Consider the following 13,149-nt stretch of genomic DNA (forward strand, 5'->3'; position numbering starts at 1 on the left):
ATAAATCGAACTTTTTTTAAAATTTCAAATTCCGCGACTAAATAGCAATGAAACTAAGATATCACTTATCATATGTTTTATGAGAATTAAAATAATTTTTTTTTTTTTTTGTTAATTTACCGTATTTTTCGTATTATAAGACGCAAGCCATCTTTTTTACATAGAAAAATGGACTCAAATTTTGGATGCGTCTTCTGGACCGAAAGGTAACATTCAAATATTGTTTCAATAAATCATCTCTAAATTTGACGTTTGTAAGGAGTGACAACAAAATAGTTCAGATGAAAGTAATACGAACGAGATGAGTATATAGTAGAGATAGTAACGTCAGGGAAGATTAATTGAATATTGCTAGTAGGACTTATGTTAACTATAAATAAAAATTTTGATCCGAAAGTAACATTAAAATATATATTTTTAAAAGCCATTCAAATGTTCTCTTGTAGCATCGGTCGATCCAAATTTTTATCGAACGAAATGACATATCTGAAGATCGAAAAAAATAAATATTATTTTGTCGAATTTTAATCGGTGCACGTTCAGTGATATTAGCTAACACATTTAGCGGACAAGGCAATCAATCTATGGTATTACGTAAAAATAAGCCGCGAAGAGCAATCGGTTTCATAATGATGATGATGAACAATCTCAATCATCAATTTTTACAATAACATTGATGGGCATAAAAGATTCGATCACAACCGAATTATATTACGATTGTGGCATGATGTCTGCTTCAAATGATTACACTGGCAGTGGTTGTCTTTTGGTTAGTAATTATATAGAAATGAATCAAAAAGCTTTTCCAGCAATGCTTAGTATCTCTTCAATAACTTGAATCTCGCTCAGTACGTACACTAGTTTAAAAAAAGTCTACAAATTCTTTTTTGTCATTGTGCTGCGCGCAATGTTGTTTTTTGAAGCGGCTATTGAAAAATGTCGAAATTTCTTTTCGGATCATCGATTCATGCCCATTAATGTGTTTTCATTAGTTCCTTTAAATAAGTTTTATTATTCTCTTTATTGTAGTTGTCATGGGTGCTGTATTCGGGACTAATTTAGATTCTTCTTTTCCTCGAACTCTCATATATTTCTTCATACATATCGGCCAAGAAAGCTTAAGACTGAAGTGCATCCAACACGTTCTTTTCCCCTATTTTGAAATGACTAGGTTCACCAATAAAAGTAAATATAATTTTATAACCCGAATTTATTGTCCTCTACAAATTCCAAAAAAAAAAATTTTTTTTTTAATTCAAATTTTTTCTTATAAAAACTAATGTATACAGCAACAAGGTACAATTAGGGAGAATTTCGTAATTAGAAGCCGGTGGGCTTATGTCCACAGGTAGTTCACCCGAATTTTATGAACACTTTTATCACTTTTATGTCCCTAACAAGAGATTTTTTTAATAATGAAAAAACGAACAGAGGCCTTCAATAACCGGACAGTTGTGCTAAACATGTCGGACATATGCGTTGATGATAACATTTTTTAATCGAGTCCATAATAAATGTGCACGCTTCCTATCAACCAGCGATGAATAGGTACGAAATTGATTTTTATGCCTAATATCACGGACTACGTTTCCAGTGTACGCTTTTTCTTTTCAATTTTTTTTTTTCATAATTTTATAATTGCCGAAATTTATCACATATTTGAAAAAAAGAAGATTAAAAACTTGAATTTTTCTTTCCATTTCATTTAATTAAATGCAAAGAAAAAAAAAAGAAAGAAAGAAAAATCATAAACATCAAGATTTATAATGCAATGTATCGCATGGAAAATAAAATAAATGTCAATAATATTTATAACTTAAGTCAGAATTTGTTATTACATTTTAAATATCAAAGTAATGTTTACATGGCGTTAATTTCATTATAAGGGAAGAAAAAGAAAAAAAAAAAAAAACAAACAAAAAAAAATATTAATAATAATAATAATAATAAAAAATTCTCGTTTTCATATAATTGGTATTTAACCTTTTTCACCACTTTAAGTTATAATATATAAAAAGGAAATATAAGTAATTAAAACTTACATAAAACTGCCCAGGAAATATGTGCATATGGAAAATATACATCATATAAAAAATAAAAAAATAAAAAAACACAAAACCAATAAAAATAAGCAAAAAAGAAAAGCAAATTTGAAATAAAAGTTCGGCTTAGCATCGAAACGATTACTATATCCACCTCACCTATGTTGTGATAAATTTGAAAGACGATTGACAGAAAGAGAGAGAGAGAGAGAGAGAGAGAGAGAGAGAGAGAGAGAGAGACAGACAGAGGAGTGAACCTCAACTAACTTGAACGGATATGCAGACAGGCGATTAGCGGTTAATTTCTCATATATGTATACATATATATATATATATTAATTAATTAATTAATATTAATATTAATTTAATTAATTTCTTATATTTGCGAATAAGAGTTATTTGGAAGCAATTGTTCGTAAATTTAATTGATTAAGGCTCCGATAATTTCGGGTTGAATTAAAAATTGAAAAATTTTTTTTTTTTTGCTAATAAGCACGAACCTATTTTCTAATAAGAAGAAAAATCAGACAATCTCTATCTATTCTACGATTTAATATCGCAGAACGTCTTAAATATATTCGAAAGACTTTCATCTATAGGCGATTTATTTGAATGCAGTTTCTTTGAGACTTTCGGCTGTTAATGCATTTCGATAATTCTTGCTTTCATTCATGGATAATTGTCCTCTTAGTTTTCATGTTCTTTTATTATATATAGCAATATATAAATAAAAAATTTTATTTTTAAACTTTTTTCAATCGATACCAATATTAAAAAATGCAAAAATTCGCACGAGTTCGCCTTTTTTTCTCCCAACTTTTCTTATTTTTCAAAAATATTTAACTAAGAAAAGTATATCCCGAGGGCTTTTGGTAAGGTGTGACCTCTATTACGGGATCTGATCAATACGTTCGACGTGACGGTGGATATAACGCTTAACAACATTTACTCAAAGATCCTTTTAAAAACTAATTAATTCAGAAAAATATCATTTAACAATATATTTAACGTACATACATTACATACATGCATACATACATACATAGACATAGCCTCTTCTCTTATGTCATAACTTGAGTATACATAAATAATTATATGTAAAGAATTTATCTTGTTTTCATTTTTTAATTGCTTTTAAATTTTAATAAATTTAAACAAAAAAAAAAAATTTAAAAACAAAAAAAAAATAAAGAATCTTTTTAATAAAAAAAAAAAAATAAAAAAAAATAAATAAAATAAAATTGAAAAAAAAAAAAAAACTATTTTTTATGAATATACATACATACAAACATTGAATGTTGTAAGCAAATCTAAAAAGAAAAGAAAAAAAAAACAAATTTTCTCCATGAACAAAAAATTGAACCTACAAATTATACCTACGTACATACTTACATGTATATGAGCTAAAAATACAAACTTTTTTTTTTAAATAACATAAGTATTTAAGAAAATACTTATTCGTATATAATGCTAATAGCATTATATAAACATACACATATACATTTACATCTGTATAAGAAAAAGAGAAAATACACCCCTTTACCCTCCTCAGAAAAGAAAAAGAAAAATTTTTATTAATTATATTCGTAATTATTGTATAACAAGAAGTAAAATTAAAAACAAAAAACAAATGGAAAAAAAATAAAAGATTTCTAATAAACAAGATATTATGTATTGAGTTTTTCAACATATGTTGAAACAGTGAATTCACTTTTTTTTTTTTTTTTTTTTTTTTTTTGGAAAGTTTTTCTCTGTCCAAACTTATGTCACGACATTCACTCGTTGTATTGCATGTTCCATGCAATTTTCATGTTCGATTATGATCAGTGGTTCGATAAAAAAAAAAACCATTGAATATATATTAGGAAAAACATTCATATCGATGTAATAGCCGAGTTCGACAAGACAGTGCGACCTTTGCGTGGGCTACGCACGTTAGCAGCTATTATTTTGCATTTTTATCCTTTTTTTTCTTCTTGTTTTTGACAGATATACAAAAGTTAGATGTGTTTTGGCATGCTTGGCGTATTTTTCTTATTGAGGAAAAAATTGATCAAAGATTCTGTAGTAAAGTTGATGTGAAAAATGAAATGAATTTCTCCAATTCGCTTAATATGTTGATTTTGGCTCTTGTCGAATTTGCTAAGACTAAAAATAAAACATTAAATATTCCCCGCGGATTAATGTTATATACCTATATATATCGGGCGACATTCATCTGATTGGGTTAAACGAACATGCGCTCACTTCAGTTTAGAGTTTTTGTGAAGATAGTTTCCAAACTCTTTCCTCGTGTAAAAAGTTATATTGACTTGAAAATGCCTGGAATATCTGAAGAGATACTCTATGTGATGCTTTTTTACTATAAAATAAAACAAATTGTTTTTTTGTTTCAAGTTTACGGTGGGAAGGACGCAGGTGCGGTTTGCTCTATTTGCCGTTCCGTAAATTTCGTTGTCAAAGATGTATATCGCAGTCACTGAAAAAGTCGATGACATTTTGCAACTGATAGAGCGAGACCGGCGCGCAAGCTATCAGATAATAGCGGGGCCACATTACAGAGCAAGCTACAATAAGCAGCTTGAAACCACAGATACCTTTCAATATGGCCCATTCAGTGGGGTACAATGTACAATGTCTTCACAGAAGGGCGAGAAGGACGTTAACATGTCGAATCAGTTTTAGAGGAGTTACTGAGGACGTTGGCACACCGGTTTGGGCACAAGACGTGTCAACAGCAGGATAATGCGCCAATTCACACGCCATTGCTTGTTCATAATTTTTGGGCCACAACAATAACACCGTAATCACGCCTCAGCCCTCGTATTGACCCATTGCAATCGTTCCGACAAGCGAATAGTCACCGATACTAAATACGTGTTGTAAAAACGAAATCAAGCGAATATGAGCATTTCATGCAACAACAACAAAAACGGTGTACGGTACGATCATAAAATATGATAAAACATCCTTAGTGAAAATTCGAGGCACATTGGGTAGAAATTTCAAAATTTCAAAAATTAAGAATTATGTGATCTTAAGTTTGACTGAGGAATTCTCTTATTGCAAAAGTAGTATAAATTGGTCGAAGGCTGTTTACCTTTTGCAGTTACTAGAGAAATCATACAATAATTATCTAAGGGATGTTTTAGTTTTATATAAAGTGCGCATATAGATCGATAGAGATATGATTTCAATTATCGGTTCAAATTATCGGTTTGGTTGGTGCGTATCAATGTCAATTTATCTAGACTAAGAGAATGAACACCTAGGCTAAATGTAACAAGTAAGAAAGTTATATTAAGTGGAGGCCGAATCCCGCCCATCCATCACTATACTTTTCGCATTCCACTCTTCAAGTTATTTTATTTGATACCCATATCGCTGATATTATTAAGAAGAAATTATTTCACCAGGTCGCGCTGTCCTATCATATTCATTTTGAAATTAACCCATTTTTAGGCAGATAATATATCTTCATTTGAGAAATGTCTTGGTTTGCCTTGTGATAAATGAATGCACAAAAACCTGAAAAAAAGTGAAAAAAAGAAAATTTAATTATTCGTAACCTTGCGTGGACACGGTTGATTGGTTTCATTTTTGAATCTAAAGAGAAAAGTATCTCGTAAAGTAAATATGGAAAATTTCGGCCTCCTAGCCTTTGTATTTCCGAGTAACCAACCAAAAACGCACACAAGTTTTTGTTAAAAAAACCTGAGTTGCGTTTAGTTTACGCTCCACGAGGGACTTCGGCTTCGACCAATTTTGCCCTTTTTTAGGGCCAACCAGCATGCAAAAACCTTTCAAAGTTTTTATCAAATTTGAAGTTGGTATCAGGATAGTGCCAACAACAAACACCACCAGAAGGACAGACATGGCTTAATCAGCTCACATTTTTACATTGATCAAGAATAGATATACTTTGGGTGTTGCATGCATTATGAAAAAAAAAAAAAAAAAAAAAAACAAAATGAGTACATTCCCACCCTTCAGTGGTGGATATAAAAATAAAAATATTGAACATTAGCTGCTAAAGTTCCGATTACAATTGTCATTTATATTATTATTGTAAATTTGATATCATCTTCTGCGCCCATTTTACAATTATTTATTAGGTTAGGTTAGCCCGAGTTGCGAAAGTAGTTGAACTATTAAAAAGTACGCCTTATTTCTTAAAATTTTGACACAGAATTGAAAACTGATTTGCTCGAAAATGCATTGACGTGCTCCGATTGAGTGACAAAAAGAATTTTGATAAATATTTTTAATTTGAGTTTAGCGAAGCTCGACATACCGCAGTGGATTAAGATTAGTGCTAAGATAGTGTTTTTAAATTTTCTAATACTATTTTCAATGTATTTGTGGTCAACTTTTGCCATGAACTCATCATAAATAATGTTTTGGAAGATTTAAGCGTTTAGGCAGTTACCACGTTTCTTATGCCACCAATGTAGCTTAATGTTTAAGGCATTTTAAGCCGGTTAAGTATACATTAAATGTTTGTTTCCCGCATAGGCGTGATTAACTTACAAGCTTGATAAGATTTTTGAAATAAAATTGAAAATAAGTTTACTCAAGTTTTTCTTTGTAGATCCTTTCTTTTATTAATTGGTTTTACATACGGTAAAGACAAAAAAAGTATTAATAAGCAATTAAAATCGACTAAGATTTGACTTTCAGCAGAACTTTTGGAGCTTAATTTTAAATATTACAAAATATCAGAAATAAGAGAAAGTGGAAAAGATATATAAGTATCAAACAATGTAAAAGCATTTAAGACTATCTTCAGCACGCCCATGCAATTAAGATACGACTTTTCGATCGTGTACAACAGTTTGTCGATTTAATTGAAACATGAACTACGGCTAATCAATGCTAAAACGATTTTTTATAATAGAAAGAGGTATACTTGGCTATGTAGCCTTTCGCCCATAACGGTACTGAATGCATATTTCTATGTATTAATTCTAATTATTTTCACTTAAATCAAATTTGAAAATCTACTTATAAAAATTTTTTTAAAGGATTATAATATTTTTAATTCAGTTATCATTGCTATCTATTGTTATTTCATATACAAGTTCATCGCCCAAATCCTCATCTTCACCTTCTTCATGTGGGACTATCTCTATAAACTTCTGATCAATTAGCATGTCTTGATGATCACTATTAGCGAATATTTCTTTGATATCATCTTCACTTATTAGTTGCACATGCTGCACCTCACTATTATCGAGACTAACTCCGTCCACAGTTGTCTCTTCTTCTTCTTCTTCTTCCATTTGTTGTTTCCGCAACAGAGCTTCCTCTTCCATTTTACGTCGCGTATTATTACGGCACTGTATCGAACGTTTATGGGCATCAAAGTAATTGATATCTGTGAACTCTTCGTGACAAATATGACATTCGTAGTGCGATTGATGGAGGTGCATTTGCTTACGATGACGAGCCATTTTGTGAGCATCGCGGCACTGCATACCACAGAACGGACACACAATCATTCGACGCTTGCCCATATGCACGGCCCGTACATGTTCTTGTAGGGAAAAGTTTTTATAGTATGATTTCGGACAATGCTCACATTGGAAGCGGCGTTTTTTTTCATGTGTCGATTCTCGATGTCTTTTGAGTTGTGTGTTCTGAGCAAAGGTCTTGCCACATACTTCACAGATGTGTTCTTTTTCCTGATGCCGCCGTTGATTATGTACTCTTAAATCCTGTTTGGTGGAAAAGTAAAGCTTACATAATTCACACACATAGGGCCGAATGCCCATATGACGTCGAGCATGTCCAGCCAAATATTTGCAATCTTTATAAGTTTCCTCGCAATAAATGCACTGATAACGATTTGTACCGGGTACCACATGTGTTTTTAGGTGTTTAGCTAATTTAGTGCGATGCATAACGTCGGGGCAGATACCACATTCTACGGGCAACTTTTCATCAGCCTCAGAACCTGATATAGAAAACTCTACAATAGGCGTGCCATCTGGATCATAATCCACTATGCATGCAACAAGTTCATCAAATAACATATAACGTCGCGGACCTTCGCCTATCATCTTATTAATTTTTTCTTCGGTTTTAATTTGTTGTTGTAACGTTATTCTGTTATCCTTTTCTATTTGTAATCCTACGCGCTTATTACCATTCCCATTAACCGTTGCCGATTTATCAGGTAAGACAAATTCCGTGTCTTCACCTAACATGCCAGTTTCTGGTAAAAATTCAATTTCATGGACTTCATTAGCCTCTTCAAAGCCCTCTTCAAATTCGCTCTTCATTGCTAATTGGCCAGAAGTATGAAAGTCGGTGTCTTCTAGACAAACGGGTTTTACATCTATCTCTGTAACGACATTTGAATCCACTGTGTTTGTGTCATATTCCGTTTCTTCTTCCAGTTCTTCAACTATTTCGTAATTTTCATCACAGTTTTGTTGCTGGTAGAACACTTCATCATCGGGGTCATCCTCGATTTCAATACAATCTCGCAGTTCATATTCAATGAATTCATCTATGTCTTCGGCAGAGGCGGTATCACACATTTTACCCTGTACTATCTTTTCTTAAATACGGAAAGCAATTTACTTAAGAATTAATGGTTAACGCTGTAAAAAACAGATTTCGTTACAGAAAAATTTTAATGGGAAAAATTATGCGCGTTTCTCTTGATTTCTTTTTCTTCTAAATGTCCAAAATTACATTTCTAGTGTCAGAGTTGTCAGCATTTAGTATTTGCTATTTAACATATTTTATCATTCACAATAGCAATAAATTGTCGACAGACAAATCTATCGAATGAATTCAGAAAACATTATGAATGTGTTGTTAGAAAATTAAATAAAAATTGGATTACCAATTTTTTATATTCATCATCCACCAATTTCAATACTGTGTTACTTTTATAAGCTATATATGTTGTATTAAATCGGTTCAGTTAATTGCATTCGCTTTATTTGCTTGTTTACAATTATATCAAACTCGTTAAAATTTAGATGGTCCTCTTTCAGAAGCGTAATTAAAAAAATGTCTATCACCTGCTCTGAAGTAATTTTGAAAAAAAATGAAATATTTATTTTATTCCTAAATTCTTAACGACAATTGATTGTATTTTACAAAGAAAAAATTTGGAAACGGACGGTTGGTGAATGAATTTTTCTAATTTTTGATATTCGTTAAGCGTTTTTGCTTATAGCATTCTGTTCCTATAGTGTGGATCTCTTATCTAACTTATTTTTTGCATTTTTTTAGAAATAGGTATCGGGAGCATCATATTCCAGACAAAATATTGAATTTTATATGACACTAAATCGACGTGGACAACTCCGACCATAAAACTGTGCTGATGCATAAAAACGGTTGCAATTAATTCTCTAATTCATCCACGTGCTTGGTTTATATGGGGATCGTGAGTATCCACGATTGGTTTCATTTCTTACTCAGTTAAACATTTCATACAATTTTGTCAAAGTAGTTCATAACTTTTAGATATTTATTTTCTTATATGAATTTAATTATAATCTAACTTACAATGATTGACTTCCTTTTCGGCATTTTCACAAGAAATTTTTCTAACTAAGTAAATCGTTTATATTATGCAGTCTATTACAACTCAATCGTCATGATCCATGGCAGCGATTTCATACAACAATTGCTGTTCGGCTTCCACCTTTTCATGTTCATCTACTTCAATGTCGTTTTGATTATCTTCGTCATCTTCCATGATTTCTGCATGCATATCATGCGTAACTTCTTCGACAACTACTTCTTGCTCAAATTGCTGTGAGATGCTTGATTGTAAATGTTGTTGCCGTTGCCGCAGCATATCGTCGTCGTGTTCTCCTTTCATTTGAAAAAAGCTTTCGCAGTTGTATTCGGTCTCCTGCTCGGGCTCAGATTGACGTTTCAGTTTCTTACGGCATTGTAAAGAGCGTCGATGAGCATCAAAAAAGTCGATATGGCTGAACTCCAAGCCGCAAGCGCGACATTCAAATGTACTCTGATTTAGATGCATTTGCTTCCGATGTTGGGCCAGTTTATGTGTATCTTTGAAATGCATATCGCAGAAAGGACAATCTAACAAACGGCGATCGCCAAAATGTACATTGCGTACATGTTCATTTTTGGCATATTTGCGTAGAAACCGTTTACCACAATGTTCACACTCGTAATTCCTTTGCTGTTCATGCACTAAAAGTCGATGATGTTTGAGTGAAGTATTTTGAGCGAACGTTCTGCCACAGTGCTCGCAAATGTGTTCCTTAGCTAAATGGCGTCGCTGTTCGTGCACTTTTAAATCTTGCTTTGTACAATAATACATTTTACATGGAACACAAACATATGGCCTAATGCCCATGTGTCGGCGCGCATGTCCGGCTGCATAGGCACGTGTTACAAAGTCCTCTTCACAGTAAATGCACATGTACCTCTTGGTACCAGGTTTAATGTGAGTCTTTAAGTGGACATCTAACTTTGTACGATGCATTATATCTGGACACACGCCACACTCGACCGGTAAACGTTCTAATTCCTTATCATCATTCACCATAGAGAATTCTACATAAGGAGCGCCATCTTCCTCATCATAGTCCACAATTTCTGCACATATACCATCAAATAAAAGAAATTTTTTAGGTACTTTGGGGAGATTTAGCCGTTTACGTTTTTCCTCCAAATCAGCTCTAAGTTGAGCAGGTGTTTTCTGTTCTGGTTCATCCACTACCACCTCCTCGTGTTGAAAAACTAATTGATCGGCAGATTCATCTTCGAAGATTTCATGCACTCCCTCTACCAAGTCCATTTGGCCGTCGTTTGTTAGGATCACATTTTCAGTATTGTTCGTCGATCCCTCCTCCAAATTTATTGCCGTTCCACCTTCATTAGCTAACAAAATGCAATTACCTCGTCGATCATCACGGCCTAGATTCTCATTGTCGGTCAAAACTACGTAGTTCGAATCATCAATTGCAATGTATTCCTCCACTTCGCCATTAATAATTGATTCCGATTCACTCATGCCTTTTTGTAATTATGTTTAAATATTAAAAACAACAAACAAGATTATATTGGTTGATTTTTCAGTAAAATAGACAGAAGTTAGGAAATTTTACCAACGCTGCCTTACGTTAGTGATGCAGTAAATTAATGTGATTCATTTATACGACATAAATACGACTACTTAATGAAAAGAGAGATAGTTAAATGAAAGTAATCGTTCTTGTATCAAACTGACTTGACCAACTGAACTTATTCTAGCAAGTTTTACATTATTCAAATATATTAAATATTTTCTAAAATTTTAAACCTGATGATTTGCGTGTTGCGCGACTTTTATTTTTCATTTATTTATTTATTGTATAAATTTAATTACTCACAACGGGTTTGTAATGTTGGCAACTTTCGATTGCTTTCACAAACATTTTAGCAGTAATCATTCACAATAGAGTTTATTGAAAATACAGCGCTGTTCGTGTATTTTGCTGATAAATGAGTTTTTTTTCTTTTATATTTTAATCTTATATGTAATTTTTTAATTCATAACAAAAATCAAGCAACCCATCGGATTTTCCTTTTCCTAATTGAACAGTTTTAAAGATATCGTTCCATTATTATGAGCACGAAAGAAGAATTGGAGTCCTTTGGTAAAAAGCTATGGATTTTAGGAATTTCAGAAATTTTCTATTGTAATTACAGTATTTATCTAATATTTCGACCTAACAACAATCCAATTGGAAAAGCCCACACTACAACCTTTTTGATTCAGTATTTCTTAATTCCTGAGTAGGAGAAAGGAAAAAAAAAAGTGGTGAAACGTATTTTGTTTTTATTAAAAATGACCTCGATATCCGTACATGTTCTGGAATAAAGATGAATTATAATTAAAATTACAACAAACAAAAAAAATTTATATGCGGCTCGGACTTAAGTTTTACGCATTAGTTAGCGTAAAGGCGAGAAAAGTATTTAATAAAATGTGATTAATGTGTCGTACATTATATATATTATATATTGTATACCTTATATATAGATATATAGATATATTAGATAGATATATAGATATATCTATACTCGATATACTCGAATATATACATAAACATGTGTGTATAAAAACTAATTTACATATGCATGCATATGTCTGAAGTCATGGTGTTAATTAAACTCCTTAACAAGGCTTATTATAAATTGAAAAGAATAAAAATTAATATCATTGACTCTCCTTCTGTCCTTTAGTCGTAATTTTAAAAAATAAGCAGCGGATTACGCAATTCGCTCTCGTCGAGGATGTGTATTTCTACTCGTTAAAACTATTTGAAAATTTTGGTATTATCTCTTAGGCACAATAATTTCCTTCAGTATTTATTAGTTTTAAACAGTCAAGGTTAACCAACATCATAGAATTCTTTTTTAGATATGCTGTTTGCCTTGCAATATCTACAAAGTTGCATCGGAGATTTCATAAAGACTATTTATTCTTAACCTAGATTAACATAAGTCTAGAAACGATTTTTATATGCACTTTGCCTATCCGGTGGAATTACGATAAGGGTCTTGGACCGTTTTTTAAAACATGATACTCTTCTAGAAATACGTCTTTTTCACTTTTGGGGTTTTGAGGTTCATGAGGTTCAGGTATGGTTGTCATAGTCGCTTCTAGAATTGATTTGAAACCAAAGAGAACGCTCTGCACAGATCGGAAACATTGAAGATTTATGTAGTCCAATATAATATATGATCCCTTCTTTGTTATGTAGCTCTGCTCATTCCGTTTGAATGCATGTCATTGAAGTCGGAATTCTGTAAAATTTGCACAAAATGTGAAAATAAAATATAGAATAAAAAGAAAATGAAATAAAACAAGTAAAAATGCTACAATGGGTCACGGCATACTATTAAACACCCTATAGTTAGTCCTATAGTGATGTTTTTCAAATCAAGATGCTATATGCGAAGTGGTCGTAAAAGTGGTGCGATCTGAACCATTTTCGACGGTTTCTGTCGTTGGGCCGAAATACATTAGTGTACCGAATTTCATCAGAATATTTGAAAATTTGCGGACTATACGTTGAACAAAAGATAATAAGAGAGATAGACGGACAGACGAACAGGC

General features: G+C 32.1%; 2 protein-coding genes across 3 annotated transcripts; both read right to left on the reverse strand.

Annotated features, from left to right (window-relative positions):
• Positions 1-6,666: 6,666 nt before the first annotated feature.
• LOC119635919 (zinc finger protein 90-like) lies at positions 6,667-8,695 on the reverse strand. The gene has a single exon (XM_038030959.1). It carries the CDS (start codon positions 8,585-8,587, stop codon positions 7,085-7,087), a length of 1,503 nt encoding a protein of 500 aa, XP_037886887.1. The 5' UTR covers positions 8,588-8,695; the 3' UTR covers positions 6,667-7,084.
• Positions 8,696-9,564: 869 nt separating this feature from the next.
• Positions 9,565-11,430, reverse strand: LOC119637984 (oocyte zinc finger protein XlCOF28-like). 2 transcript variants are annotated; one of them, XM_038034494.1, is made up of 2 exons: positions 11,417-11,430; positions 9,565-11,060 (listed from the first exon to the last, which is right to left on the reverse strand). In XM_038034494.1, the coding sequence occupies exon 2, from the start codon at positions 11,056-11,058 to the stop codon at positions 9,655-9,657; it is 1,404 nt and encodes a 467-aa protein (XP_037890422.1). In that variant the 5' UTR covers positions 11,059-11,060; positions 11,417-11,430; the 3' UTR covers positions 9,565-9,654. The 2 variants fall into 2 exon arrangements, with proteins under 2 accessions (XP_037890422.1, XP_037890414.1); XM_038034486.1 differs by lacking the exon at positions 11,417-11,430 and adding an exon at positions 11,167-11,187.
• Between the last annotated feature and the right edge of the window lie 1,719 nt (positions 11,431-13,149).

This window comes from Glossina fuscipes, unplaced genomic scaffold (genome assembly GCF_014805625.2).
Source record: "Glossina fuscipes isolate IAEA_lab_2018 unplaced genomic scaffold, Yale_Gfus_2 0, whole genome shotgun sequence".
Lineage (NCBI taxonomy): Eukaryota > Metazoa > Arthropoda > Insecta > Diptera > Glossinidae > Glossina > Glossina fuscipes.